The sequence below is a fragment of the Mirounga angustirostris genome, unplaced genomic scaffold (assembly GCF_029215605.1).
Source record: "Mirounga angustirostris isolate CCGP_5_RB_7025 unplaced genomic scaffold, mMirAng1.0.hap1 SCAF_2, whole genome shotgun sequence".
Taxonomy (NCBI): domain Eukaryota; kingdom Metazoa; phylum Chordata; class Mammalia; order Carnivora; family Phocidae; genus Mirounga; species Mirounga angustirostris.
The window spans coordinates 134,384,112-134,411,414 of record NW_026991710.1 but is presented as its reverse complement, the minus strand read 5'-3'; the positions used below and the strand labels follow the sequence as shown (position 1 = coordinate 134,411,414).

Below are 27,303 nucleotides of genomic sequence, written 5' to 3'. Positions count from 1 at the left end.
AAACACACCTTGCACACGCAAAAAAGGATCCAATATTTTCAATTATGACCATGTTGCTGCCAATCTGAACTCATCCAGTAAAATTAATACCAACATGTCACATATTAGTAAGCTAGTACATGATCCATTAGTAATCAAGTTAAATTTTTCATCCTAGCACTGAATATTCCCTAATAAAAGTACCTATTGACCAGGTAAGATTATTAAAACCATTAAATTAAAATTAAAAAAGTAATCTTGTAATAAAAAACCCTGCACATTTTTTTAAAAATCAAACCAAAAAAGGGAAGTCACGTAGGGAAAGTGAAATATTCCATAAAGAGGGAAACAAATGGGAATAAAAGAGAAAAACAGTTATAGGATTTCCCCAACTTAAGTGTGAAAAACAGGACTATAAAATTAAACCAATCAGCTTTAACACTAAATTTTAAGTAATTCACACTCCCACTATCTTAGTATGGAATCTGATTTGGAAAAATAATTCCAGAGCAGAAAGAATATTAACAACATTAGCACCAGGCTAAAATAATATATGGAACTATTAATATGTACAACTATTTTTAATCCAAATTTCCTTCTTCCATGATGCTATGTCAACACTAAAAATACTACCTTCTTTTACAGATAATGGTAACAAAAAAACCTTTCATAGTTGTTTTGTTTTTTTTTTATACCAAGTCTCTCCAAAGGACAAACAAAGCTCTCTTTATGATGAGCAAAAAGCTACCCTTTCCAAAGGAGCTCAATGAAATGATTCAACTATAACATTCATGTTAAATTAAAATAGTGCATGGGTAGTGAAAGGAGTAGGCGGGTAGCTGGTGGTCAAAACTGCTTAAATATTCACACACAAAGAGCTCTCAGAAATAAAACATATGAAGTGTGGGTATAAAGTATACCATATCACTAAAAGTTACCAAAAATTGAGTATATAATTTTAAGTCTATATATTTTCCCATGTATTTTGCATTTATACTTATTTGCAAAAGGAAAGAAAAGTGCAGGTAAGCAAAACAAATGAGAAATGTAAAATAGCTATCAATTACCTATTTTTATGTTTTTCATATTTTTATTTTAAAACTAATTTCACATATAATGACTACTCACTTAACTGTATTTATATACAGACAAACCATCTTAGACTCTATTATGACATATGTAAGAAATCATGTTACTTTCTTTTTGAAAATAGAAATCCTCAAATATATTCTCAGGGGAAATGAGCATAGTGCAGCTAAACAGAAAGAAAGGAATAAGAAAATAAGGTCCTAAAACTGACTTTATCGGGGTCTTGTACAAATCACTCATTATCTGTGCCTTGATTTCCTCAAAAATAAAAATACTTTATCAAATATTTATGAAATAAATGATGATCAAGTGGACTACAGCATTTAAGAGGATCTTTGAGCCTATCAGAAATACTTCAGATCATCTTTACACTGGGATTTTAAAAAGCATCACTTCAAATTATGTTTTCACTTCAGCGTATTAAAAACAAAAAAAAATTATCAGGCAATATTCTCACAGTGGTATGCAAAGTATGAAAATAACATATCATTTTTATATATCTACTTTTGAAATAAAAAGTAAGTCTGATGCCAATCACTGGGGTAGGAGCAGGGAGAGTTCAAATTTTAGATTAAGGTAAGAACTTAAAATATCCCAGTTACAACTGCATTGCTGTTCACAAAGCCAATCCTCAGAGAACATTTTAAGAAATAAAAGGGCTAAACAATGTCTTTTGATAACTTATTTCAATGCTCCTTAAAACTATTCATACATGTGTTTCCAGCACATAGCACAGAAAGGAATTATTCAATTAAAATAGGAAATGCACATGTCTCTTCACAAAATTGCCAATAAAAAAACTAAAGATTAAAAATACTATATTTTAATAACTTACCGTATGATAGCCTCGAGGCAAAGGTGGTTTGCCCACAGGATAAGGATCCACAGTGTCAATGATTGTTTGTCTTTCACCTTTCTGGTTGATTTTTCTAAATCTCCTTCGAGATTGTCGATGAGAAGCTTGACGCTGAAAATATTCTTCATTTTCATCCATATAGTCCACCTGAAATAAAACCCCCCAAAATTTATGTCTTCAAACACAACATTCTATATTAACATTAGACGCAGAATAAAACTTACAGATAAGTCCATATTCATTCATTTTGCAAAGACATTTGTGGACAAACTATCATGACAGATTAAGTGTCTGAACTTCTCTGGAACTAACTGGTTCTGAGTAACTTTTCTTTTATGAAGAAGCATTTTCAGTTCCACTTAGGACAATATGAGTAACTCTTGAATTTCCTGCAGTTTCAAAGGGAAGGATATTTTCAGCAATCTTTGTACTGATTTATTAGTGAAAGAACTCACAGGATACATTGCCTCGCATTATGAAAGCAACTGCTTCATTGTCCTAACCCCGATGTATGTGAGTAAAGCTGTAAAAACCCCCAAATCCCAAATGACTCAAACAGGACTGCTAGCAGAATGGCTTTGGTAGATTACCTAAGGGTTTCTCTTCCTACTTCCAATCTGTAGATTCAGTTTCTCTTCTTATAGTGTTATTTAAAAAAAAAAAAAAATCCTCATTTTCAACATTTTAGAAACTGATGAATGGACTAACCAGAATAAAAGTTACGTTAGGACAATCCTCGAAATACTTATATAATGAAAATGTGATTGCTCATAATCAAGGCATACTAAGATTCTAAGACTATTCTCACACTGGCAAACTTAGGAGTTTGTATAATATCGGCAAGTATAAAATCCTCAAAGAATTTTGAAGATCAAAAGTCCCTTAGAGAAACACAAAATAGCACTGATGGAGGCCAGAATCTCTAGGAAATATCTAAAATGCTTTTCAAGACCTGGTGCTGGAAACTCCTATGTAACCACCCACATTCTTCCAATCCTAAATCTTTACTCACCACCATGCTACTTTCTTACTGAAGAGTAAATTTTGTGACATTTTACCAAAGGTTTTCACTAGCTTTGACAAGGAAGTTTTCATTCTGATGAATTCCTCTCCTACATCATAGGGAAAAACCCTAAATCTTCTCTGAAAATAGACTTACAGCTTTCTACCAAATACTTTACTAAATGTGAATAAAAAGCTTCCACCATCTTCTACAGTAGGCCAGAAAATTGGGGGACTAGTATGCTGGTTAGACACTCTGTTGAAATCTCTCTCTCTCGTTTTAACCGAATTGTAGGATTTAAAAAATATATTGATATAGGACATAGACAAAAAACAGAAATTGATTTCCTTATGTTAACTGTTGCCTGAATACATATCACCTTGACTCATCTGAAGTATTTCAGTCATTCCAATTAATGTTTGGAGAGCTAAAGTCCTGCACTTCAAATATTCCTCCCAAATTTCAATTAAATGGCATTATCATAGATTGATTTGACAAAGTTCAAGCACAAAACACATATGTACTTGCCCCTTTTGAGTCTTCTTTTTCATTTCACTGAATCTTATAAATAATTACAATATAATGATTATAAACTCAGATTCCCAATAAAAATTATGAAATAAATATATCTAAAGTTATAAAATACATAAATACAGTATTTTAAGTACTTAAAGGGCTTTTACTTTATAATTTCTTTTTAGGGAAAAAAGTCTTCACAGAAGTATTCTTACCACAATCATTTCAGAAGGCTCTAAAACAATGCATTCACAGCCACGCCTAAAGCTTCCTGCAGAACGCTTGCCAAAACTAGGAAGGAAAAAAAAAATTTATGAAATATAAATTGTAAATTTGGGCCAATTCTCTAAATAAATGAAAATGAAAAACAAAAACAACTAGTGGGGAAAGAGAAACTCTTTAATCATTATTTGCACCTAATGACAAGGAACCATTCAATTTCTTAAATTTCAGACATACATTTTTCTGGAAAATTCCAATATTATGTTTTCAAACTGATAATGTAAGTAACAGAAAATCAGTATGAATGTGTTTTGTTAGGCTGTTTTAAATTATTCCCAGTTAGGTGAAGACTTAGAATATTCTAACGGATGGCAAACTATAAAATGCATATAAATTTTCTTCTATAATTTAACCTGCTTAGGTTAAGCATTTCTTTCACCTAAAAAGTGTATTTAATTTTTCTAAATTTTCTTTTAAAAAAATTTTTATTTGAGAGAGCATGAGCAAGGAGGAGGGGCAGAGGCAGAGGGAGAAGCAGACTCCCTGCTGAGCAGGGAGCCCCATGTGGGGCTCGATCCCAGGACCCTGAGATCATGACCTGAGCCAAAGGCAGATGTTTAACTGACTAAGCCACCCAGGCGCCTCTTCCTAAATTTTCAAATCAACTTATTCTAAATAAGTTTTAAGGAAAAGGTATTCAACTTAAGACTTTTTTTCTTAATTCAAGTGGTTGTGCATATTACTAGCCCATTTCCCCTGAAAATTTTTCACTAGTGAACTCAGATACAGCAACTTTGTGATAGCTAGCACTGATGGAGGCCAGAATCTCCCTGGCCTCCATCAGTGTGTGTGTGATAGCTCCCACCTTAACACTGAAGTAGTTTTTTTTAATTTAATTTAATTTTATTATGTTATGTTAGTCAACACTGAAGCAGATTTATTCTGACACAGCTATATGCACACTAGAACCATGAAGAGAAAATCCTGGTGAAAATCCTTGTACAAATTAGCCATTGACTCAGAAGAATTTTATGGCAGGAAGATATTTGCACTAACACTATTACTTTGGAGATGAAAAGTTTGCATCCTATACACTGTGCTATTAAAAAATATTTCCATAAGAGTCTTTTGGGAAATGAGATCCACTAGAATCTGATGAAACTTTCTTCGCAGCCACAAGAGTCAAGTTCTACTGAACAACACAAATATGTGAACCGTAGGAGAAATAATACTGTCCCTCAGGTGACTCTTTGAATACACGGAGCAGAAAAGGCAAATGCACACAGAACGCAGTCTAGCAAAGGAGAATATATTATTTCATTTATCAAAAAATCTATTATTTCAAACATAGCCAAGAACCCAGAGGTAAAGAGTGGGCTCAAAAGAGACAAAGAGTGGGTCATGAATGCACATGCTAAGCCTAATGACTAGGCCTCTTGTCTCTAAAGCAGAGATGACTTACTCTTTGCTTACAAACCAGAAGCTATCAGGCAAGAATGAACAGGGAGAGTAATGAAAAACGTTAGCTAGAAATTCACTAAAACAGGGAGAGTAATGAAAAATTTTAGCTAGAAATTCACTAAGTCCACAAAATACTTTTGCTTTTCCTATGTGATTCTCTGAAACAACAAATATGTAAACAAACGTAAGTAAATAATCATTATTTACTAAGCTTTTTAAAATCTTGGACCAAGTTTTATTAACTGTTTTAAAAACTCGGTTCTGGAAAATAGGTATAGAGATAAAAAAGGAAACCAGATAGAGATGTATAAGAGATAAGATCTACCTGAGGTGATATTAAGATCAATTCTTTAAAATATTTTAGATGATTTAGTAGAAAGAAATGGAGAGAAATCTTCAAGTTTGCAAATGACATATAGATGTTTAAATAGTAAAGCACAAAACAAAGCCAGTAAGAATAAAGTACAACACATTTCACTAAGATTTATGTGAGTGCAAGAAAGCAGTACGTAGAGGATCCAGTCTACACAATGAAATATCCAATGTGAAAAGTGATCAAATGCACACACCATTTAATATGACATTAAACAATAAGGGGTTCTCACATTTTAGTTAAAAGACATAAATGAAAACTAGAAGTCTTTAAAGTTTAGCACAGTAGGCTGCTGACATAATAAAGAATAAATAACACACAAAACACACCTCAAAATGATAAACACACCAGGAAGTAATAAAAAATGAAAATGACTAAACCTACTCTTAGAGAAAACCATGCAGAATCTATGAAATAGCACTGCCCTAGACAAGTTTCTAAGGGGAAAAACACAGAACTGAAGTTTCCAATAAAAAAATTAAGGAATTCCAAAGGGCTTTCTGTAAGATCAGGGGCACAAATTAAAAGAACACTTCTTCAGTCTTATTAATAGCAGCTGAAACTTAGTAGCATTTAAGATTTTAAAATCATGATTTAAGAAAATTTATGAATGATACAAATTAAATAAGAATGCGGGCAACTTAAACATACCTACAATCCTTAAGGGTTTTAAGAAGTCAGAGAAAGAGAGAAAGAGAGAGAGAAAGAGAAAGGGAGAGAGGGAGAGAGGGAAGGAAGAAAGGGAAGTCAGAGATAGGTAAGGATTATTTCCAAGCTATGTGACTATACTCTGCTCCAAATATTTCTTGGTGCCACTTCAGAAATGGACAATTAGTCCTATCAAATGCATTTTTTTTATCATTAAGTCTTATAAGAGACTACACAAAGTACTCTACAGATTCAATGCAGTCCCTATCAAAATCCCAACAGCTTTTTTTGCAGAAATGGAAAAGCCAATCTTCAAATTCATATAAAATCCCAAGGGACCTACTTAGCCAAGACAGTCTTGAACAAAGTTGAAGGACTCACTTTTGATTTCAAAACTTACCTCAAAGCTACAGTAATCAAAACAGTGTGGTACAAGCATAAGGACAGATGTATAAATCAATGAAATAGAATTGAGAGTCCAGAGATAAACCCACAAATCTAACCAAATTTTGACAAGGGTGCCAAGTTCAGTCAATGGGGAAAGAACAATGTGCCGGGACGATCATATTGCCATATTGAAGAAAAAAAAAAAAAAAGAAGTTGGACCCTTACCTCTCACCACATACAAATATTAACTGAAAATGATCACTGACCTAAATAAAAAAGCCCAAACCACAAAACTCTTAGGGAAAAAACTGGGATAAATCTTCATGACATTGGATCTGGTAATGGATTCTTTTGGTTTTCTCTTCCAAGTTTTTATTAAATTCCACTTCGTTAACATACAGTGTAATATTAGTTTCAGGTGTAGGATTTAGTGATTCATCACTTACATACCACATCCAGTGCTCCTCACAACAAGTGCCTTCCTAATCCCCATCGCCTTTTTAACCCATTCACCATCTCCCTCCCACCCCCCTCCTCCCCAGCAACCCTCAGTTTGTTCTCTACAGTTCAGTCTGTTTTATGGTTTGGCAATGAGATTCTTAGATATGACACTAAATGCACAAGCGGCGAAAGAAAAAATAGATAAATTGGACTTCTTCAAAATTAAAAACCTCCGTGCATCAAAGGACATTATCAAGAAGCTGAAAAGAAAATCTACAGAACGGGAGGAAATATTTGCAAATCATACATCTGAGAAGTGTTTAATATTCAGAATATATAAAGAATTCCTACAATTCAACAACAAAAAGACAAACCACCTAATTAAAAAATAAGCCAAGTACTTGAATAGACCTTTCTCCAAAGAAGGTACACAAATGGCCAATAAACACATGGAAAACCAATCAACATCCTGAGTCATTAAAGAAAAGCAAATCAAAACCACAATGAGAGGGCGCCTGGGTGGTTCAGATGGTTAAGCGTCTGCCTTCGGCTCAAGTCATGATCTCAGGGTCCTGGGATCGAGTCCTGCATCGGGCTCCCTGCTCCTTGGGAGCCTGCTTCTCCCTCTGCCTCTCTCTCTCTCTGTCTCTCATGAATAAATAAATAAATAAAATCTTTAAAAAAAAAAAAAAAACACAATGAGATACCATTTCACACCTGATACTAGATGTGAGATACTAAGATGGTTATAATTAAAAATATATACAGCAAGTGTTAAAGAGGATAGAGAACTTGGAACCCTTGTTATTTTGCTGGTGGGAGTATAAAGTGGTGCAGTCACTGCAGAAAACAGGTTGGTGCTTCATCAAAAAGCTATACAGAGTAACCATATGACCCAGCAATCCCACTCCTAGCTAAATACTCAATAGTACTGAAAACAAGGACTCAAAGGGATATTTGTACATCAAAGTTGACTACAGCATTATGCACAAGAGCCAAAAGGTGGAAACAACAAAAGTGTTCATCAACAGATTAATATTTAAACAAAATGTGATAAATACATACATTGGGAGCCACAGAAAGGATTGAAGCTCTGATACATGCTACAGCCTGGATCAGCCTTGAGAACATTCTGCTAAACGCAGTAAGCCAGTCACAAAATGACAAATATAAGATTCTACTTATAAGAAATATATAGAGGGCGCCTGGGTGGCTCAGTTGGTTAAGCGACTGCCTTCGGCTCAGGTCATGATCCTGGAGTCCCAAGATCGAGTCCCACATCAGGCTCCCTGCTCGGCGGGGAGTCTGCTTCTCCCTCTGCTCCTCCCCACTCTCATGCTCTCTGTCTCTCATTCTCTCTCTCGCAAATAAATAAATAAAATCTTAAAAAAAAAAAAAAAAAAGGGCGCCTGGGTGGCTCAGTTGGTTAAGCGACTGCCTTCGGCTCAGGTCATGATCCTGGAGTCCCTGGATCGAGTCCCGCATCGGGCTCCCTGCTCAGCAGGGCGTCTGCTTTTCCCTCTGACCCTCTCCCCTCTCGTGCTCTCTGTCTCTCATTTTCTCTCTCTCAAATAAATAAAAAATCTTAAAAAAGAAAAGAAAAGAAATATATAGAACAGGCAAATTTATAAGAACAGAAAGTAGACTACAGATTATTGGGGGTTATAGGAATGCTTAATGGTTAGAGTTTCTGTTTGGAGTCATGGAACATAAACTTTGGAAACAGGTAGCAGTCATGGTTGCGCAAGTGTGATTGTAATTAATGCCACTGAATCATACAGCTTAGATAATTAAAATGGCAGGGGTGCCTGGCTGGCTCAGTAGGAAGAGCATGGGACTCTTGATCTCAGGGTAGTGAGTTCAAACCTCACATTGAGTGTAGAGATTATTAAAAAAAATAAGCAAATAAACTTTAAAAAATAATTAAAATGGCATATCTTATAAAAGGATAAAGAGGTTGAGTTTCTTGGCAAAAATTCAGGGCCTGAATAACAAAAAGTGGGAACACTACCACTTTGACCAAATAACAGCAAATCTTAGGGACAAAGAAAGAGTTCACTTTGATGACAGAATTATACCACTGACAAGCCTCAAACCCATCTCTTTTCTATGTTAATTAGCAATGAAGTGAGAGAAGTTGTGGGTAAAAGTTGAACCAGTAAGAAATGGGGAAAAGGTAAACAAATATTACTGAAATATTTTTGAAAAGTCAATTATACCTACATTTTTCTTTCACCTAACATTAACCCCATTTTTATTTTATCCCTGGCCATAAATTAGAGGATACTGCCATGCTAGCCCCATCTCCACAATTCGGCTTCCCATTCCTCTTCCACACACTCACTGGACACATACAACAGAATCTATATATAAACTCTATTATCAATACAGAGCTAACTAAATACAGTCCCTCTTCTTACATAGGTTGTATGTAAGAACGTATGTATCTTCTAAAAAAGATGAGTACACAGGAAGTTGTAAATACAGACAGAATAGTAAGTGCCATGAGTTTTAACAAAAAGAATGTCATACTTGTTTCCTACAGTTGCATCTCAAAACCAAAACAGATTTGTAGAACTTCAGAGTTGAGAAAAAAACTTAGAAAATCATATTGTACAGGGCCTCTTGGCATTTTTTTCTTCAGTTTTAAAGCTGAAAGTATGCCATAACCTAAGCTACTACAGTCAAAGGTCCTCAAACATTTCTATTTAGAAAAAGGCCCCCAAATGATTATAATACGTGACCAGTGCATTCCTACTTTCCCCATATGAACGGTCTCTCCAGTTCAATTTTCCTTTCACAATTGAAGAAACTAAGCCAACCTATCTGAGGGAAGGTTAAATGAGATGCCTGAAAGGACAATCAGATTCCATGATAACAGCATTCTGTCCTCCTACACGGACCTTACCCTCTCTCTCGCTTTCTGCTATAGCCTCCCCTTCCGCATTCCATAACTTGAAATCTAGTCTTTGGTAAGCTCGACATTTATGAGGAATAATTACCAGACCGCCTCAGGAATATTGCAACAGTGTATCACATTTACCCATAAAGCACAAACCCGATAACCAATGGAGAGCAGAGCTTTGTTAAAAGGTAGATTCTCAGAGGCTGGCTAGGCTCACTCACTGCCTAGTTGAGTGAGAAAAAGACAAATCAGCTCTTGTAATTCAGAAGGCAATTCAAATTCAGCAAAATTACAAAAGACCATCAAGAGTTTGAGGGTTACCCTGGAATAGTCAAAGATTTGAATGTCCAATCTATAAAAACCAAGCTTCTGCAGGCAGCTGCTGCCAGAACTTCAACTAGGAGAACATCTGCTTCTTTGAAATGGGACTCGTAATACCACACACCACGATAAACAATGACATTTTTAAAGTTTAAACTTAATTTTTTAAAGTCACGTAGCATATTTTTAAACTTTGAATTAAATTATTTTTAAAAATTCCTATCTTCTGATAATTTCAGTCCTTCTGTGTATATACATAAATATGAATACAAATGTGTAATAACTTTCAAAATTAAGAAAGATGTGGGTAAGAGTTATCAGTAAGACTTGGCCTGAATATTTAAAAACTTTAGCCCTTTCTATACTAGATACCAGCCTTTCACAAGAGGCCATGAAGTCAGAAAGAAAGAGATAGGGAGATAGGAAGAAGTACGCTATGTGTGTTTTAAGAATGCTGATAAGTCTTCCGGTTCTGCGCAGTGTGAAAATTTAATTACTCCCGCCTATTTTAAATTCTTCTAAAACTGTTCTGTATGAATACTCTGTACAGTTTGGCTTTCAACTGTTAACCTCAATGTAATTTCAGAATGTCCTTATAATCTTACATTAAATAACCAAAGATGACAACTAAAAGTGATGCAGGTTCACTTTTGGTCAATCTATTGGTTCTCTGAGCTATTAAAAAGAAAAAAAAAAGTTAAGCTCACACAAATGATTATGGAAAAGACCACTTACAGCATAACAAGCAGATTATTCCTAAATGCTCATGTTCCCTAAGTATAACTAATCTATGAATGGTTGCTCCCAAAACAGTTTAACAATCCTGATTTTCATTCCCATTAAGTTTCTGTACAGAACAAATTTAAAATTAAGAATTACAAATTGTTCTAAAATTGAAATAAGCTAACTTCAGTACCTTTACAGGTGCAAAATGCAATGACTTTATAGTACTAAAAATACGCACACAAAAAATTACTATAAGTAATTCGTCTTCTACATAATGTAAGATAGAGAAAATTTTAATAGCTTTATAAACTTTCTTTCAAGTTCAAGACTCACAACCAGAAAGCACAAATGGTTGAAAATATAAAGGCTTGGGGCGCCTGGGTGGCTCAGTCGTTAAGCGTCTGCCTTCGGCTCAGGTCATGGTCCCAGGGTCCTGGGATCGAACCCCGCATCGGGCTCCCCGCTCCGTGGGAAGCCTGCTTCTCCCTCTCCCACTCTCCCTGCTTGTGTTCCCTCTCTCACTGTATCTATCTCTGTCAAATGAATAAATAAAATCTTAAAAAAAAATTATAGAAAATATAAAGGCTTACCTAGTTTTCATAAATAACTTTGGTAATAATACACCAGACAGGCTATTGAGGGATCTTACTCTGGTAAGGCCATCCTGTCTTAACTTGCTGTGACCACATTTTCCCCACCCAAGTTGAATCAAGCGCACTTTCCACCAGTGTAAGTTTCCACGAAAGGCAGTTGCTGAATACAGAAGCTTCTTCTAACAGTGTCCCTAAACTTGCCCTTTGTATGGGCCTCCACATTCTTGTTGTACGTCAGAACTACTCAGTGGAATGCAATTCCTCAGTATTGGAATGTAAACTTATTCATGTCAGGCTATACCCAGCGAGGGAATACACAGCAATCAAACTGAGATTATACTGGTGGGCAATCCCAATCTATAAAATGATTTAAAATGTAATACTCCAAGATACCAATTTTTTCATACCTATTTCTAAGTAGTTACTAAACTGCACTGAAAAATTTACCATAAAAATGCATTTAATCTTCTTAAATATTTTGTCCTCACTCATTAGTTTAACCAAAAGGAAAAAAAAAAAGCTAACAGCTATTTAAAACAAAAACATATACACACCAAGTATACATATAAGTTACATGTGTGTGTAAACTACAAATTGTTTCTAAAGCATGGCCTTTAACAAGCTCATATTTCAGAAGTAACTATTTGGGAAAACTACATACACACTTAAGAGTCTCTAAATTTCTTTCGAGGTTCATTTAGAAATGTTCTAACAATCATCACCCTGCACAAAATAATGGGGGTGGACTTCCCCCCAGCAAATCTCAACATTGAACCTTTGCTTAAAATAGAGCAACAAGAAAAAAATTACAGGCGAAGGCCTCATAAGCTGTGTCTTCTCCTCTCTGTCCATTCCTCAGCAGCCTGTTGTCTACTCAACCGCGGGAGAAGTACTAAACATTTGCTATCAGTACTATTAACATTTTAATTCATTTAAAAATAAAACAATCCAACCTGCACTGTCTTCATCATATCTTTGAAGCACCAGTAACAGCCACAGCACTGCCACCTTCTATACGAGCTCTTTCCTCTGCAGCAGTGAGCAGCACTCCCCATTTCCCTGTGTGTTTTCTCTCCGTGAGTCCATGCGGCTGTAGCTTGTGCAGAAAGCCAACATTCCTTCTGAAGGCGAATTTCCTGCTTCGATGACCCACCCACCCCTCCTGGCTGCAGTTATGCGTTACGCGCGTTGTATGGGCACTGTTTCCGCATACCAGCCTCATGACCTCAGCGGCTGCCTGACAGACGCTCTTTATCAATTTCTATTAATTCATTATCTACTCTCTTGTAAGTCAAGGGCAAGTAGGGAAATCTGCAATGTCTGCTCTCCTAGGAGTCTTCAAGGTCAAATGCTTAGATGTGCTCAGCAGCGCAATTTTGTTATTAGAATTTATCTAAGCTGAACTACACACATGCTCTCCACCAAAGGGAGGCTGAATTGTGTACCTGACTTGAGGGATTATCATGGGAAAAACTAGCATAAATTTAAATCAAAGCAATGTGGGAAAAGTTGAAAGAGGCTGCTTTTGGTCTTGCTTATCCCTTCAAGAGAAAAAAGGTGGATCTTACCTCAGCTGTACTGGGGTGGAGAGCAAGCAGTTTTTCTCTCTTGCCACAATCTAAACCAGCAAAGGACAGTGGTGTGATGATGACTACACTTTGGTGTGTCTATGTCCTCGTGACCGAACTGCTACAGAACAGCTCAGCTAAATTGATCTGCTGCTATCAGTCTAAACAGTGGCACAAACAGGTCTCTGCTGATCACAGTGCTTTGTACACAGATGGCAGCTGATCAGTTTGTGTAAAAGTTATGGTCCATAACAGCTTTCCCCTTCAGCATATAGACACATGCCTTATCCAAAATGCTTCTGTTAAATGGTCACCATTTCATCCTGCAAAGCTCATCATGTAGAGACAAAGACGCTTTGCTCTAACATCTTATTTAAAAATGACCTAATTTTCGTAAAATTCATTAAACAGGTAAAATAAACAATTGCACTAAGAAATAACCAAACAGATCTATGCAACTTGTTAATGAGAACAATGGTAGATGAATTCGTATGAATGATTCAGATTGGCCCTTCACCTGGAAGAAACTGAATGGTTCTCAAAAATCAAACAAGGTCTCAACCATGCAGCTGATATTCTTTAAAGGCTTACTCATGTAAGCACCAAAACCTAGCCACCAAGCTCCCCCAAATCTGGCATATACCATAAATGAAGTTGAAATAGTAGGTATGTCCTTGTAAGACAGGACCCCAAAACACAGGTCACTTGAGTAATATCATATTCATAAAATTCTTAGAAGTTAAAAAAACACATTTACAAGAAATGAAAAGCATAAACTCAAACCTATATGTAAATTCTTACAAAGATATCAAGTAATAAAATGTCAACTAATTTAATTCATCTGAATAAAATGTGGACATTTCTCATAAACCATATTTATTTTGTTTTACCTTGTTCTATAAGTACTTGTTCTAATTCTACCAATAAGGAGACAATCCTGGCAATATTGATTAATCTGTTTCAGATCTTCTTCCCTTATAGACCAAAGTAGTAAAAACCTACTACTTATCATCAAAAATAAAACACTTAGGAATAAATTTAATGAAGGATGCATATGGCCTGTACACTAAAAATTACAAAAGGATACTTAACCATGTGAAGGGAAATAATAGAAGATGTAAATAAATTATGAATTATACCATGTTCATGGTGTGGATGGCTCGATATTGCTGAGAATAAATCTTCCCAAACTGATCTATAGATTCAGTTCAAATCTAATCAAATCCTAACAAACATTTGACACTGACCAGCTGATTTTAAAATTTATATGAAAAAGTGAAGATATAAAAGAGCTAAAACAATTTTGATAAAGAACAAAGCTGGGGATTTATACTACGTGATTTCAAAAGCTACTATAAAGCTACACAATTGAACACAATGTGGTATTGGTATAAGAACTGACATGTAGATGAGGGCGCCTGGGTGGCTCCGCTGGTTAAGTGTTCCAACTCTTGATTTCAGCTCAGATCATGATTTCAGGGTCGTGAGATAGAGCCCTGCCTCGGGCTCCACCCTCAGCAGGGAGTCTGCTTTTAAATTCTCTCTCTCTCTTCTCTCTCTTTCCCTCCCCGCCCACGCTCACTCTTTCTCTCTCTTTAAAAAACAAATCTTTAAAAAAAAAAAAGAACTGACTAGTAGATCGATAGAACAGGACAGATTACAGAAATAGACCTTTTTGGTGGGCAAAATCCAATTAAAAAAAAATTGTTTTAAATGGGTGAACTAACATTTCACCAGAAAAGGCATATGAGTAGCCAATAAGCATATGAAAATATATGAAAATATTCTCAACAACACTGGTCTTCAGAGAAATGCATAATAAAGCCACAGTGAGATTATCACCATATATCCACTAGAGTGGCTAAAATTAAAAACACTGACAATACCAGGGGTTAGAGAAGATGTAGAACACCCAGAATTTTCCATAACATGTTGAGAATGAAAAATGTTACAGCCATTATGGACAACACTGTGGCAGTTCTTTACACAGCTAAACATATATTTACCATATAATCCAGCAATTCTACTCCTAAATTTTCAAAAAGTAATAAAAACGTATGTCCACACAGATGTTCATGAATGTTGAGAGAAGTGAAAAATTGGAAGGAACTCAAACTACCATTTTCAAATTATGTTTTGCAAAAGATTAATACTACCTTGCTTACAAAATTCAATAGAATGCAGGTGACTGGGTGATTCAGTTGGTTAAGCGTCCAACTCTTGATTTCGGCTCAGGTCATGATCTCAGGTCATGAGATCAAGCCCCAGGTCAGGCTCCAAGCTGGGTGTGGAGCCTGCCTAAGATTTTCTTTCTCCCTCTGCCCCTACCCAAACCCCCTGCACTCTCTCTTGAGCGCATGCTCTCTCTCAAAAAAAAAAAAAAAAAAAAATCAATAGAATTTATGAAATCTGGCATCCACTTTATATGAGAATTGGCAACATATTACATGGTTTGCTTAAAACAGGCCATGAGATAATTTTGCACGGAAATGAGCAGCAAAATTTTAGTTGTCAAAGTCTGTCCCTATAGCCTTCTGACCTTATAAGCATCTCATTTTTGCTTCTGTATTCTTCCTATTTACCTACCTTTCCAACCTACACTACTCTATCTCCAAAGTGTTTCAGGTGACTCAATGCCTAGTTCTCTTCATACCTCCTGTAGTCCCCCTTCTGTCAAAGCATGTACCACAACATGCCTAATACCCAATATATTCATTTCAACTCTGATATCCACCACTTCATTCCTTCCAGATTCGGTTTAGCTGGCAAAGGCATCACACTACATGCACACTACACACACAGACATGCAAGTTCAAAGCACTGGAAACTCTTTTATTCCATCTTTTCCCTCACCTGTAATTTCAGTCTCTAAATTCCGTCAATTAGTCCTAAATTACACTGACATGTGACCCACTGACTTCTATTTTCCTGAAAATAATAGGCCCTTAGCTTTGGCACACCAAGGCCACTGAGATAGGGTTCCTGTCTTGGTCCCAGCTTTGTCAAATCTTCCATGACCTTCTCATTCTACTGATCTTTAAACTTCAGTGGTTACACATCAGTTTCATAGTCATTAGCCCAGCCTTTCAGTTCAAATCTGACTGACCACCTGCTTGTAAACTTTGAAAATGAGAGCATATGGTCCAATCTCGATTGTGATGAATAAAAATCTCTAAGGCCTGGGCCTCTATTTTACCCTCCCAAGTCAGGTGAATCTACTAACTAGCCCAGTTTAGAAACCTCTGCCTTGGTCAATTACCTTTCATAATCTTGCCCCATGTTATCTGCTAACCATAATCCAATGTCCTTTCTACTTATCATCCCATAAGCACATTCTTCGGAAAAATTAAACTCATACTTCTTGGGCTATGTAGTTAGCAGCCTGTTCTTCTCTACTATATTGAAAAACTATAATTACTTTAGACTCTGACATAGATAATCAAGGAAAAAAATTCCTGCTTTAGCCACAGTGATGTTTCCATACACAAAATTAACTATATACAAAGGTTTTTAAAAGTTCACTTAATAGGGGCGCCTGGGTGGCTCAGTCAGTCAGTTAATCATCCGACTCAGGTCATGATCTCGGGTTGTGGGATCAAGCCCCTGTATAGGGTTCTGCACTCAGCGGGGAGTCTGCCTGAGATTCTCTTTCTTCCTCTCCCTCTGCCCCCACCCTCCCACTCTTGGGCCCTCTCTCTCTCTCGAATAAATAAATAAATCTTTAAAATATAGTTCACTTAATATATGTCAATCATACTTCAATTAAAAAAGTTCACTTAAATGAGATAATGATTATAAAACCTAGAAGACCCTACTCACAGATAACTCCTCATTCTGTTTTTGAAATCATGTTAAAATCAGATCAGGTGACAAAGTGGTAAACTGAAATGGTTTCAAGATCCTGAATAACAATTAAGTAATCATTGCTTTAGACTATATAAATCATCTTGGCAGCAGCAGACCTCTGAGATATATATATATATATATATACATGTACAGGTATAGATATAGATATATTGTGTATTATATATGATTTAGAATGAAGTTTTTCCTACTTGTAAAACTAAAGTATACTTAATGATGGTTTTCTAGATTCATCTTAATAAAGCAAAAAATAATAAAAATAAAACAGAGGAAAGTGACAGATTTTGACTATTGCCTCAATATTTTAAATTATCTGAAAATGTTTAAATTAAGAAACAAACATTATCTTAATAAAGCTGATAAAATGAGCAGTTTATAGCTATAAAACAGAATAAGTCATCAATAAAAGACAAAGTAAAAATAATCTTGAAGTGTAGTAGGACTAGAAAAGATTTACATGAACGTATAACTAGGAAAATACAGTTACTTAATGTTTATATAGATCTATAATATATGAACATGCAATACCAGAAATTATATTTTATATTTCATTGCAAAAAACACGTAACCTCTATAAAGCCATAGATAAGTGACAAAGTAAGAAACACCTAAGGAAATAAAAGTGTTTTCATATTTTCAACTTACAGTTCAATATTCTCATCAGTAATAAATATAGAAGGTAATTTTTAAGCACACATTACATTAATTTAAATTCTAATATAAAGATGGTAATACACATCTAAGCTATTACTTTATTTCAACTATCTTAATTCTTGAGGTACTTTTAAACAATTTCCAGTACACTGAAAAAATCAAGTGCAGTACATAATATAAAGTCATTTTCTTTAACATTCAAATATATGATTGTTGCCTTTTATACATATATGTACGTATATATAATTTAACTCATAGTGAAATGAAATAAAGGGTCCCTGAACTATGATTAATTAGAAACCCTTATATTAATAAATATATTCTAATTTCACCAAGTATATTTTGTTTCGTATAGCAATCTTTCTCTTAGTAATAACATTCTTACTCCTATTTACTGTTTACTCCTATTTTCTATTTACTATTTACAATACTGAAAGTATGCTTCTTTAAAAAAAAAAATTTTAGTTGCTACATATTTTAAGACACTTTGAATGCATACAGGTGAAATGGTAATTCACCCATTCCTCTAAACCAAGCACCCCCCACCCCAAATAACACAAATAGGGGTCGTGAGTTCCATCACACTTAGCAAAAGATAAGCAAATCCTGCTTTTTACAGAGAAAAATATTGTATTTCATTGACACACACATCAGACTTTAAAACCTTTATGAAATACAATATTTACTTTTGCAAGAGAACTCCAAACATCACTACATAGGACATCTAGGGTGAACTCTCACACACTCATTTACACCAAGGATCACAAATGACAAATTCCCTGACTAGAAGATGTCAAGCATCAGATGACCTGGGATATCATATCAGTTATCCTACAAACGAAAACATCAGAGTCCTTCTCTTTAAGGCCACTTACGTTGTTAAGACACTACCAATGCCAACTTTCCAAGGACTATGAAAGCCTGTGCTTTTATCTGTGAAGTTGTAGTTATAGCAACCAAATTCCCAACTTGATCCAGCAACTAAACTCCCTCTCTAGAGAATAGTTTTGCTCTGTGCGTCAGGTATCCCATCAGAATATGATTTAAAAAGGGGTAGGGTTGTTCTAAAAAGTGCTCAAAATCATGTTAGCTTTCTAGAATGAAGATGCTTCATCTTGAAGCAGAAAGTACCACTAATACCTGAAGGGGAACATTTTAATATAGTCCATTGTATCTTTTACGTATCTACTCTATTCCTTTAATTTAGACATCTACCTTATTTCAAATTTAACACAGGATATATTTGTATCAAGTGAAACTAAACTCTCCCCTCAATATTACCAGCTGTGGTCAAACCGAGCTCACATTTGTTTCTTAATTTTATTTGCCTTATTTGGAACCCTATCCAGCATTTCCTTAAAAATCTTTACTATGTATCTTTACCTTATATGTGTGTGTCATGGGAATACCTGGACTAAGTCAACTTTAGATATGACAAGTAGAAATTATAGATGATGTAAGCCCTGAAGCGGCATGAATAAACTGAAGAAGAGTATAATCCTAGGGCTGAGGGAAAGAATGATCTGGCAACGAAAAATAATGAACAAACTAAGAGAATGTGAAGGAAAACTAAAAAGCAAATGTAGCAGAGACTGCTGATGGCCCACTCCAATATCCACTCTCCTCCTTCTCCTCAGAAGGATATTTTTATATTATTATTTTTAGCGGGCACATTACATAGCAAAATAAAAGACTACTTGTCTTAGACTCCTGAGTAACCTGAAGTGGCCATGTAAGTACCTCTGGACAACATGATCCAAAAAGAAACGTAGTTTCAAGGAATCTGATGGGGATGGAAGTTAACTTTTTTGTTCTTCTGCCTTTCCTCCTGCGTCTAGCTCCCACTGCAGATATGACGGCTAGCATTCAGCAGCCATCCTCCGGTATGAACCAATGCTGAAATCGGCAGGTATGTGTAAGCAAGTAGAGAAGAAGGGTGAAAGCCTGTAACCTTTTCACATTGTGGAGCCACCAGACCATCATGGACCATCTACCTTTAGGGTTCTTTTGTATGACAAAAAAAGTAGTTCTTGCTGTGTTTATGCAATTGTTTTATATAACCAAAATTAATTGTAACTAATGCAGTAAGCAAAACGATATTCAACAAGACACCATTTGTCCTTCTCCCCCTCCTTCTACACTCCTGCACAAACTGGCCAGAACCAACCTCTCATGAGCATCCCCAGCCTCCCTCCTTCCATCGTGTTGCAGCCTCCTTCTTTTCCCAGACTTTTTGTTTCGGTACTAACCAGACTTTCAATATGTCATAGGTTATTGAAAAGTTATTTCTAAAAGGGAGGATCTTAGCATAATATTGTTAAACTCTTAAAGGGCAAGTTTAAAATATAATCCTGAACCAATATGATTCAACAAATATTTATGAAAGGGCTGCGATGTGCTAGGCACTGGGAAAGCAAAGATGAATAACACAGCCCATGCCCTTCAAAAAATCTTATAGTTGAGTATGGATAGGGAATGATTAATCCCTACAGGAATACAAGGGTAGGACTCCCAGAGAAGAAAACATGCTGTTTTCACCAGCAGATGAGGAGAAGTGGGAGTGAAGGTAGCCACAACGAGATGGACATTCCAGACAGGGAGAACAGCCTGGCAAAGGTATGCTCAGACCACAATGATCGGCTTGGGTGTCTGGAGAGGGTAGAAGGAATAATGTAGGTTGGAGACATTTTGAGCTGCCCTAAACATATCACTAAGAAGTCTGGATTTTATCTGTTTTGGCAGCTGATGGTCATTTAAGTTCATTATGTGAAGGATCAAGGAGAAAAATTCAGTGCTTTGAACAATGATATGGTGACACTATGGGAGAAGTACTGAAGGCATATGGGGAGCTACTTTAATAGAGCAGGTGACACCTGAACAAAGCCACTGCCAGTGGGGATGGAGGCTGCTGATCTGATAGATACTGTCATTTCTAACTCTGAAGTGTTTGCTTAAAAAAAAGAAAAACAATTGTCAGGGGAGAAAAGAGAGGTCAAAACTGAGACCCACAGAAATTTCTAGAGTAGGTGACAAACTACTTATTAAAGCCATTATTAGAGAGAGAAAAAGCAAGAAGTGAAGCACACTCGTAGGTGTTTGTTGCTTTCCATGTATGTATCTAGAGTTCAAGGGACCTGGAGCGAATCCACATAAGGAATGCGTGTTCCAAATACACCCTTAACTCCTGCTTCCATCTCTCCCTTTACTGTATGCACTGACAAAGCACAAACCCCAGCGACACCCAACTACCCACCTTCTCCATGCCTGCCCCTAAACAGCCAAAAGTAGCTAGGACACACACACGCACACATATACACACAAACACGCACATGCACGCACGCACACCTATGACCACAAATACCAAATGGGCACTCAACACTCCCTTTGTTTCACAACTTCTCTCTCTTTTGTCAAAACTCCTAAATACCCACTATCGAACTCCCAAATCTACCCAATGACCTATATAACTTTTATCATCAGCTTGCAAAGAAGGTGAAGCTCTTTCACTCCTTCCAAAGCTAACACCTCCCCCATCGTGGGTGGGTCTCATCCACTTCTGCAATTACCTCTCCTCTTTCCGGTATCATCCATTTACCCCTCTCTACTGGATCCTTTCTATCAACATACAAACACATACTAGCATCTTCTAATTTTACAGAAACAAACCTCTCTTTACCTCATAAACAACTCCCAGCCCCCACCCCATTTCCCCACTCCTCTTCACAATAAAATTTCCTGTAACAATGAAATTTCTCTTTCACCAGTTCTTATTTTCCCATTGTCCCCCCCAACCAGCTCCACCACTTACTGCAGTGAGACTGGTTCACTCAGGTCACCTACGACCTGCCAGTGGCTAAATCCAAAGGTCACGTCTCTATTCTCACCTTGCAGCACCCAAGAAGCTGATCTTCTCAAACACTTTTTATCTCTTGGCTTTGGTGACACACGGGCAGGATCCTGGTGTTTCAATACTATATTCTGGGCAGGCACACAGAGGCAACTCAATGCTATTTGTAGGCTGAATAAGATAGAAGGATACGCATATATAACTGAAGACAAGCAATCTAGGACAGAGGTTGATAGAAGGACTCATTAATACTAATTAAGCATCAAGTTGAAGACTCCCTTGAAAGGACATAACTAATAGCCTACGGTACTATTTGGTGCTAGAAATCAGTTCTAGTCATTATGCTCATCACTTTTGATAACCCTTTTGGCAAACAATTCTCCTAAGATATGAAGTTGTTAGGACACTATCCCTTGTAGTGATTAGGTTTAACAGGCTAACATTTTAAAAGAAAAATACATTTATCACTGATTCTTGGTAACTGTTTAACTTAATCTATGAAATAGAATGCTTATGCAATCTCAATAAAGTATGTCTGTTTTGTTTTGTTTTTTTAAAGATGTATTTATATATTTGAGAGAGAGAGAGAGCGCGTGAGCACAGTGAGGAGGGGCAGAGGGAGAGAGAATCCCAAGCAGACTCCACACTGAGCACGAGCCCTACTTGGGGCTTGCTCTCATGACCCCGAGATCATGACCTCCACCAAAACCAAGAGTCAGATGCTTAACCAACTGCGCCACCCAGGCACCCCAAGATACGTCAGTTTTTTAAAAAACTGCCACTGGATTAGGTGTAGGCAAAATAACTGTAGAAGACTGACAGGACGCAGTCAAGTCCAATAAGCCTGATACACACACACACACACACTCATGCATATATGTGTATATTTTAATCCAATTATATATGTAAGTTGTGTGTTTATATTTATAGATCAAATTGAATATTTTTAAGTTAAAATAGAAGTATGTTTCTGGGGTGCTTGGGTGCCTCAGTCGGTTAGGTGTCTGACTCTTGATTTCAGCTCAGGTCATGATCTCAGGGTTGTGAGATCGAGCCCTGCCTCAGGCTCCGAGCTGAGCGTGGAGCCTGCTTAAAATTCTCCTTCTCCTTCTGCTTCTGCCCAGCAACCCCCCCGCCCCCAGCTTTCTCTCTGTTTAAAAAAAAAAAAAAGCGTGTTTCTATGATTCCATGGCTAACCAACTATTTTCATTAACTGGCCATCCACAGGCCCCAACCACTTGCTCCTGCAAAATAATGTGGTAATGGGTTGTATGAGACAATGTTTGAGATAAGTGGTTCTTATAACTTATTAGCCCTTACTAATTATTCTATCATCCACTAACTTCAGAATATTCCAAATATGAATTAAATAAAATCTTAGAAGAAAGGGAAGAAGGGAGGGAAGGAGGGAGAGACAATTTTTTCTTTTAAAGAAATAACTTTTAGTAATACTGGCTATAAAGAAAACTTCTGAAAAACTTATGTATCATGTCATTTAATCCTATTACAAGTTACTGATATTTCCTCACGTGAGAAGGAAGGTATATAGAACCAATACATTACTTCAAAAACCCAATGAGGGTAGTTTTAAAATGAGTTAAACAGTTTTTCTTTTTCTTTTCTTTTTTTCCCATTCCTTCTTTAGTAACCATGATTTCTCTTCCTTGCTTAATCTATGCTACCATTGTTGTGATTTGGCCAGTAACTGAAGGTAAATCTTACCTGTAATGTACAATTTTCAGAATTCTGATCCTCACCTTCCCTTCATACCATTTGGATACATTTGATGTCCAATGTCCATACCATTTGGATACATTTAATGTCCGATTAAGGTCCATAACATGATTCACCAGTGAGTTGTTTTTTAAAAGCCATATCCCATCTCCAATAAGGCATCATATGATTTATAACACATTCGTACTTTCAAGAATATGATTTTTCTAATCCTCTACAGCTCTTTATATGAAATAAGGAATATTTAGTTGTGTTTTCAGTCCCTAACATGTAAATACAGAATCATTTTTCCATTGTTTCACCCTCTTCCATTACTGGAAAAAACTAGCAAGTTTCAGAGCAATCAATTAACTTATCATGTAGCACTGGCAAGCAGGAAGTAGGCCCATGATTTTTAAACTCAAGTAGCTCATTGTTTGTCATGTGAATCATAATGAGAATAGTATTTTAGCCTCTCAGAACTGATTAGTTAAATGTCTTGTTTCCCCACTTAGCCTCATTATAGCTGCCAGCTCTAATTTAAAATGTGATTATTGAGAATACCATAGCATAATTTTAATTTTTAAATTGTGGATACATCTGGTATCAATAAAAGAGAAGCGCTACTTGTAAATGGACAAAGCCAACATGATACAAATAAATGATGTGTGCGTTTCTCCCAACCTCTCGTCAATGTTACGTGACACCTAAGTTACCAACAATCCTAGCCTTTCCAACCAACTTACGTAGCTTTGTAAACTAGACCTCTCATTAATGCCACCATTGCCAATGCTTTTGCAACTAGTTCACTCCCTAAAGTGCATGTCTGTTCTAGATAGATGATCCTATTCTTGTGCCTCCACCCAAGCTTTTGCATATGTATCAGTCCTATTTCTGTGCCATCACTCATGCTCTTTACTATGTCCAGACTTCCTTTGCAACCACTGTCTAAAAATCTAAATCATAAACTTAACTCAAAATTCACTTCCTTAAGAGCGACTCTTGATTACCACATACATTAAAACACCACTAATCTGGGAAGGGAATTTGCATTCTGTGTGGTCTTTGCTGCATCAATTTACACTGTATTATCTAATGACACCTAGGCAATTTTTTCATGTTTCACATAAAACAGCCTCAACTCCCCAACCAGATATCAAATTACGTGACAGCAGGGAGTAGACCATTTTGCTTCTTTTGCAAACTCCAGAACTTCATATAGAGACCATACAGTAGGACTTAATGCCACTTTCAGCTACTATTCGAAGTGACAGGGATATATGCCTCAAAATTTAAACTCTACCAAACCTATTTTACCCTTCTGTCCCCAATTCCTCCAGCCCCCAGCTTTGATTACAACCCATTTCTTGGCATCTTCAAAGTTTCTAGACTATGGCTAGCTTGGGTTTATCTTTTCCTTCAAACTTACAGCCCCTGATACAAAGTGAAGAGATTTGTTTACTAATTGTTCTGTATGTAAAAAGATATAGGAAGTTCTTAACTATCAGAGCAATAAAAATAGTACTTATGCTTAAATATGGTATCTATGATCATTTCTATTAAAAGTCCCTTCCTTGGAGGCTTCTATGATAAAATTGATCCTATTGAGAAAATCATGTTCAACATTTTAATAAAGTGATTTTTTTCCCAGGATTGTGATCAACATAAACCCAAAGGGGAGTTTTATAACTATAATGTTTAAATATCTAGCATTCTGTTTTTTGCAAACAAATGTAAAATGATTGATAAACTACTAGAAAAATATTCCAACACTGTGAGCTAATGTAGGTAAACTGTCTTCTTCTCTAACAAACAATCCAACAGCAAGTGAAAGTTTAGAGGCACAGTCTAAGGCTATCTTTATTATCTACATTAAAATGTTCAGCCTTTCAAAGAAGCCAGCAGCCAAAACACAACATATCAACCCAAGTTATTAAATTGTGACTTTACTACAAAGTAGGTCTCAGCATTCATAGGATGGGACAATTTTAAAAGTGAGAAAATGTAAAGTATATAACAATTTCTATTAAAGTTCCATAAATATGCTGATTTAGATCACATTAGGACAATGAACACTATTAATATCTTCCTCCCATTATGTAGAATAATTGAAAGTATATTAAAAAAAAGAACCACTTCCAAACCTGCAACTTTATATAAGACAATTTTCATCATTGCTTTCCAGCCTCACTGTTGTTGCAAATGATGCCTTTGAAAAAATTGAGGGTGGGGGGGCGGAATTACTTCCTCAAAATATTTCACTACCCTTTGCCTGTCACTGTCTTAACAGATCAACTTACTATTACCGTGGACACCACCTGCACAACTCAGTGACTACCATTGCTTTGCTTATAGGATTGGAAAACACATCCAGTTTACACTGTTTCTATATTCATCTGTGACAAATGTCCCCTCTGACATTTTCCTAAATGAGAATGAGAATAACCCTCGCTGCTTTCCTAAATTACCCTTGCTCACCATCTTTCTGGTCAAAGAAACTGAATTTATTTTAAATAGGACTTTAAGAAAAACATTACTATAAATCATACACTGCTTCAAGACTACAAATTTTACTCCAAATGAGAATTTAGCCCTATCTTAGGGCAACATTATATGTAACAACATTATAAATGACATTATAGCCACTTGTACAAATACCAGTGTTTCAAAAGGTGATACATTTCTTTTTTTTTTTTTTTTTAAGATTTTATTTATTTATTTGACAGAGAGAGACAGAGCGAGAGAGGGAACACAAGCAGGGGGAGTGGGAGAGGGAGAAGCAGGCTTCCCGCGGAGCAGGGAGCCCGATGCGGGGCTCGATCCCAGAACCCTGGGATCATGACCTGAGCTGAAGGCAGACGCTTAACAACTGAGCCACCCAGGCGCCCCAAAAGGTGATACACTTCTAATATATTTACAATAAAGCTCAAAAAAACATTTATGAAACTTAAATTGCTTGAAATGGGAGTAAGCGGTCATTGATAGTCTCAAAGGAATTAATAGACTCCATAAATGCTGTAACTTTTATCACAGAAAAAGATTCATGTTTCAACAATCACAGTAAAGGTATGCAACCGCAAGAACCTTTATCTATCTAAAAAGAAAACAAATTTTCTTTTTTAAAACCATAAAATGCTGACCTAAATGTCAGCTGAGGAATTCAATAAAGCAAATGAAATCTGGAAGTCAAATGACAAATTTTTTGCAATGTATATCATCCTTCTCACTTGATGATATCAGGTGTCAAAGCAATGTCATGAGAATTAGTTAAAAATATAAAAATGTTTTTCGAAGTACTTTGATTCAAAACTAACTGTTCAGGGTAAATTAGCTGTCAAAATGAGTTGAAACTTTTAAGAGAATGAGCTGGTTACTTATTATATATACCAATAAACAATTTCCAGACTAACATGATAAAAATTCAGTAAATGTGAGGAATAATCTGTGAACTAGTTGTTTTATAAAATCAGACTGTTACTAATACCTCACCCATATTATTCTCTAATCGAACCTCAACATTTTCTGGAGAAAGAAATATATATGAACCACTAATGTCAACCTATAGCATAGCACCAGCAGAGACTCCTTATTAAAACAGTATCAGTACTATTCCTAAGGCAACATCACCAAAGGAAACAAACAACTTAGAGCAAATGTCACAGGTGCAATGTGAAGAAATAGTCTATATATAGTACTAGTTGTCATTCAGACTGAAACACCATTCCTTCCTTCATCCCATTAAAGTACTGGCTTGCAAGCATTTGACATCCAGCCAGAGAAAGAGTAACTTATGTCATCTTTTTAAATAATTAGACATAGAGTCCAATGTGTTCATAAAATAGGTCTGAACTGCAAGTCCTCTTTCTTCTAGAACAGCAGTTTTCTGAACATTAGGTTCCCTTTCCAGAAGTTAGAACAAGCTGTTACTTGACTAGCTAATTATGGCTAGTAGTCAGAAAAGATCACCACAGGCTCCTTCACTGTTCTAGGACCTCAGTCTATAGATTCTGTTTGCACAACAGACCTTGCATCAATATAATGAAGTCATTAACCTCTGTACTCTTTTAAGATGCATAAATTTCAAATCACAGTCATTAAAGCAATATTTATAATAAAAAGTATCAAAAATGTACCCTT

At 36.1% G+C, this 27,303-nt stretch overlaps 1 protein-coding gene across 14 annotated transcripts in view; it reads right to left on the bottom strand.

The window, feature by feature from the left end:
- Positions 1-27,303, bottom strand: part of RAPGEF2 (Rap guanine nucleotide exchange factor 2) — a 237,474-nt gene that overhangs the window by 111,675 nt on the left and 98,496 nt on the right. For 11 of the 14 annotated variants that reach the window (XM_045880209.3, XM_064585220.1, XM_045880208.2 and 8 more), the window contains exons 5-6: positions 3,659-3,734; positions 1,904-2,071 (exon numbers count right to left, since the gene is read on the bottom strand). In XM_045880209.3, coding sequence (XP_045736165.1) covers positions 1,904-2,071; positions 3,659-3,734 — 244 coding nt within the window. Of the gene's footprint in view, positions 1-1,903; positions 2,072-2,148; positions 2,176-3,658; positions 3,735-11,517; positions 11,817-12,473; positions 12,655-27,303 lie in introns of those variants that run through there. The other 3 variants (XM_045880217.3, XM_064585221.1, XM_064585222.1) reach the window with 3 other exon arrangements.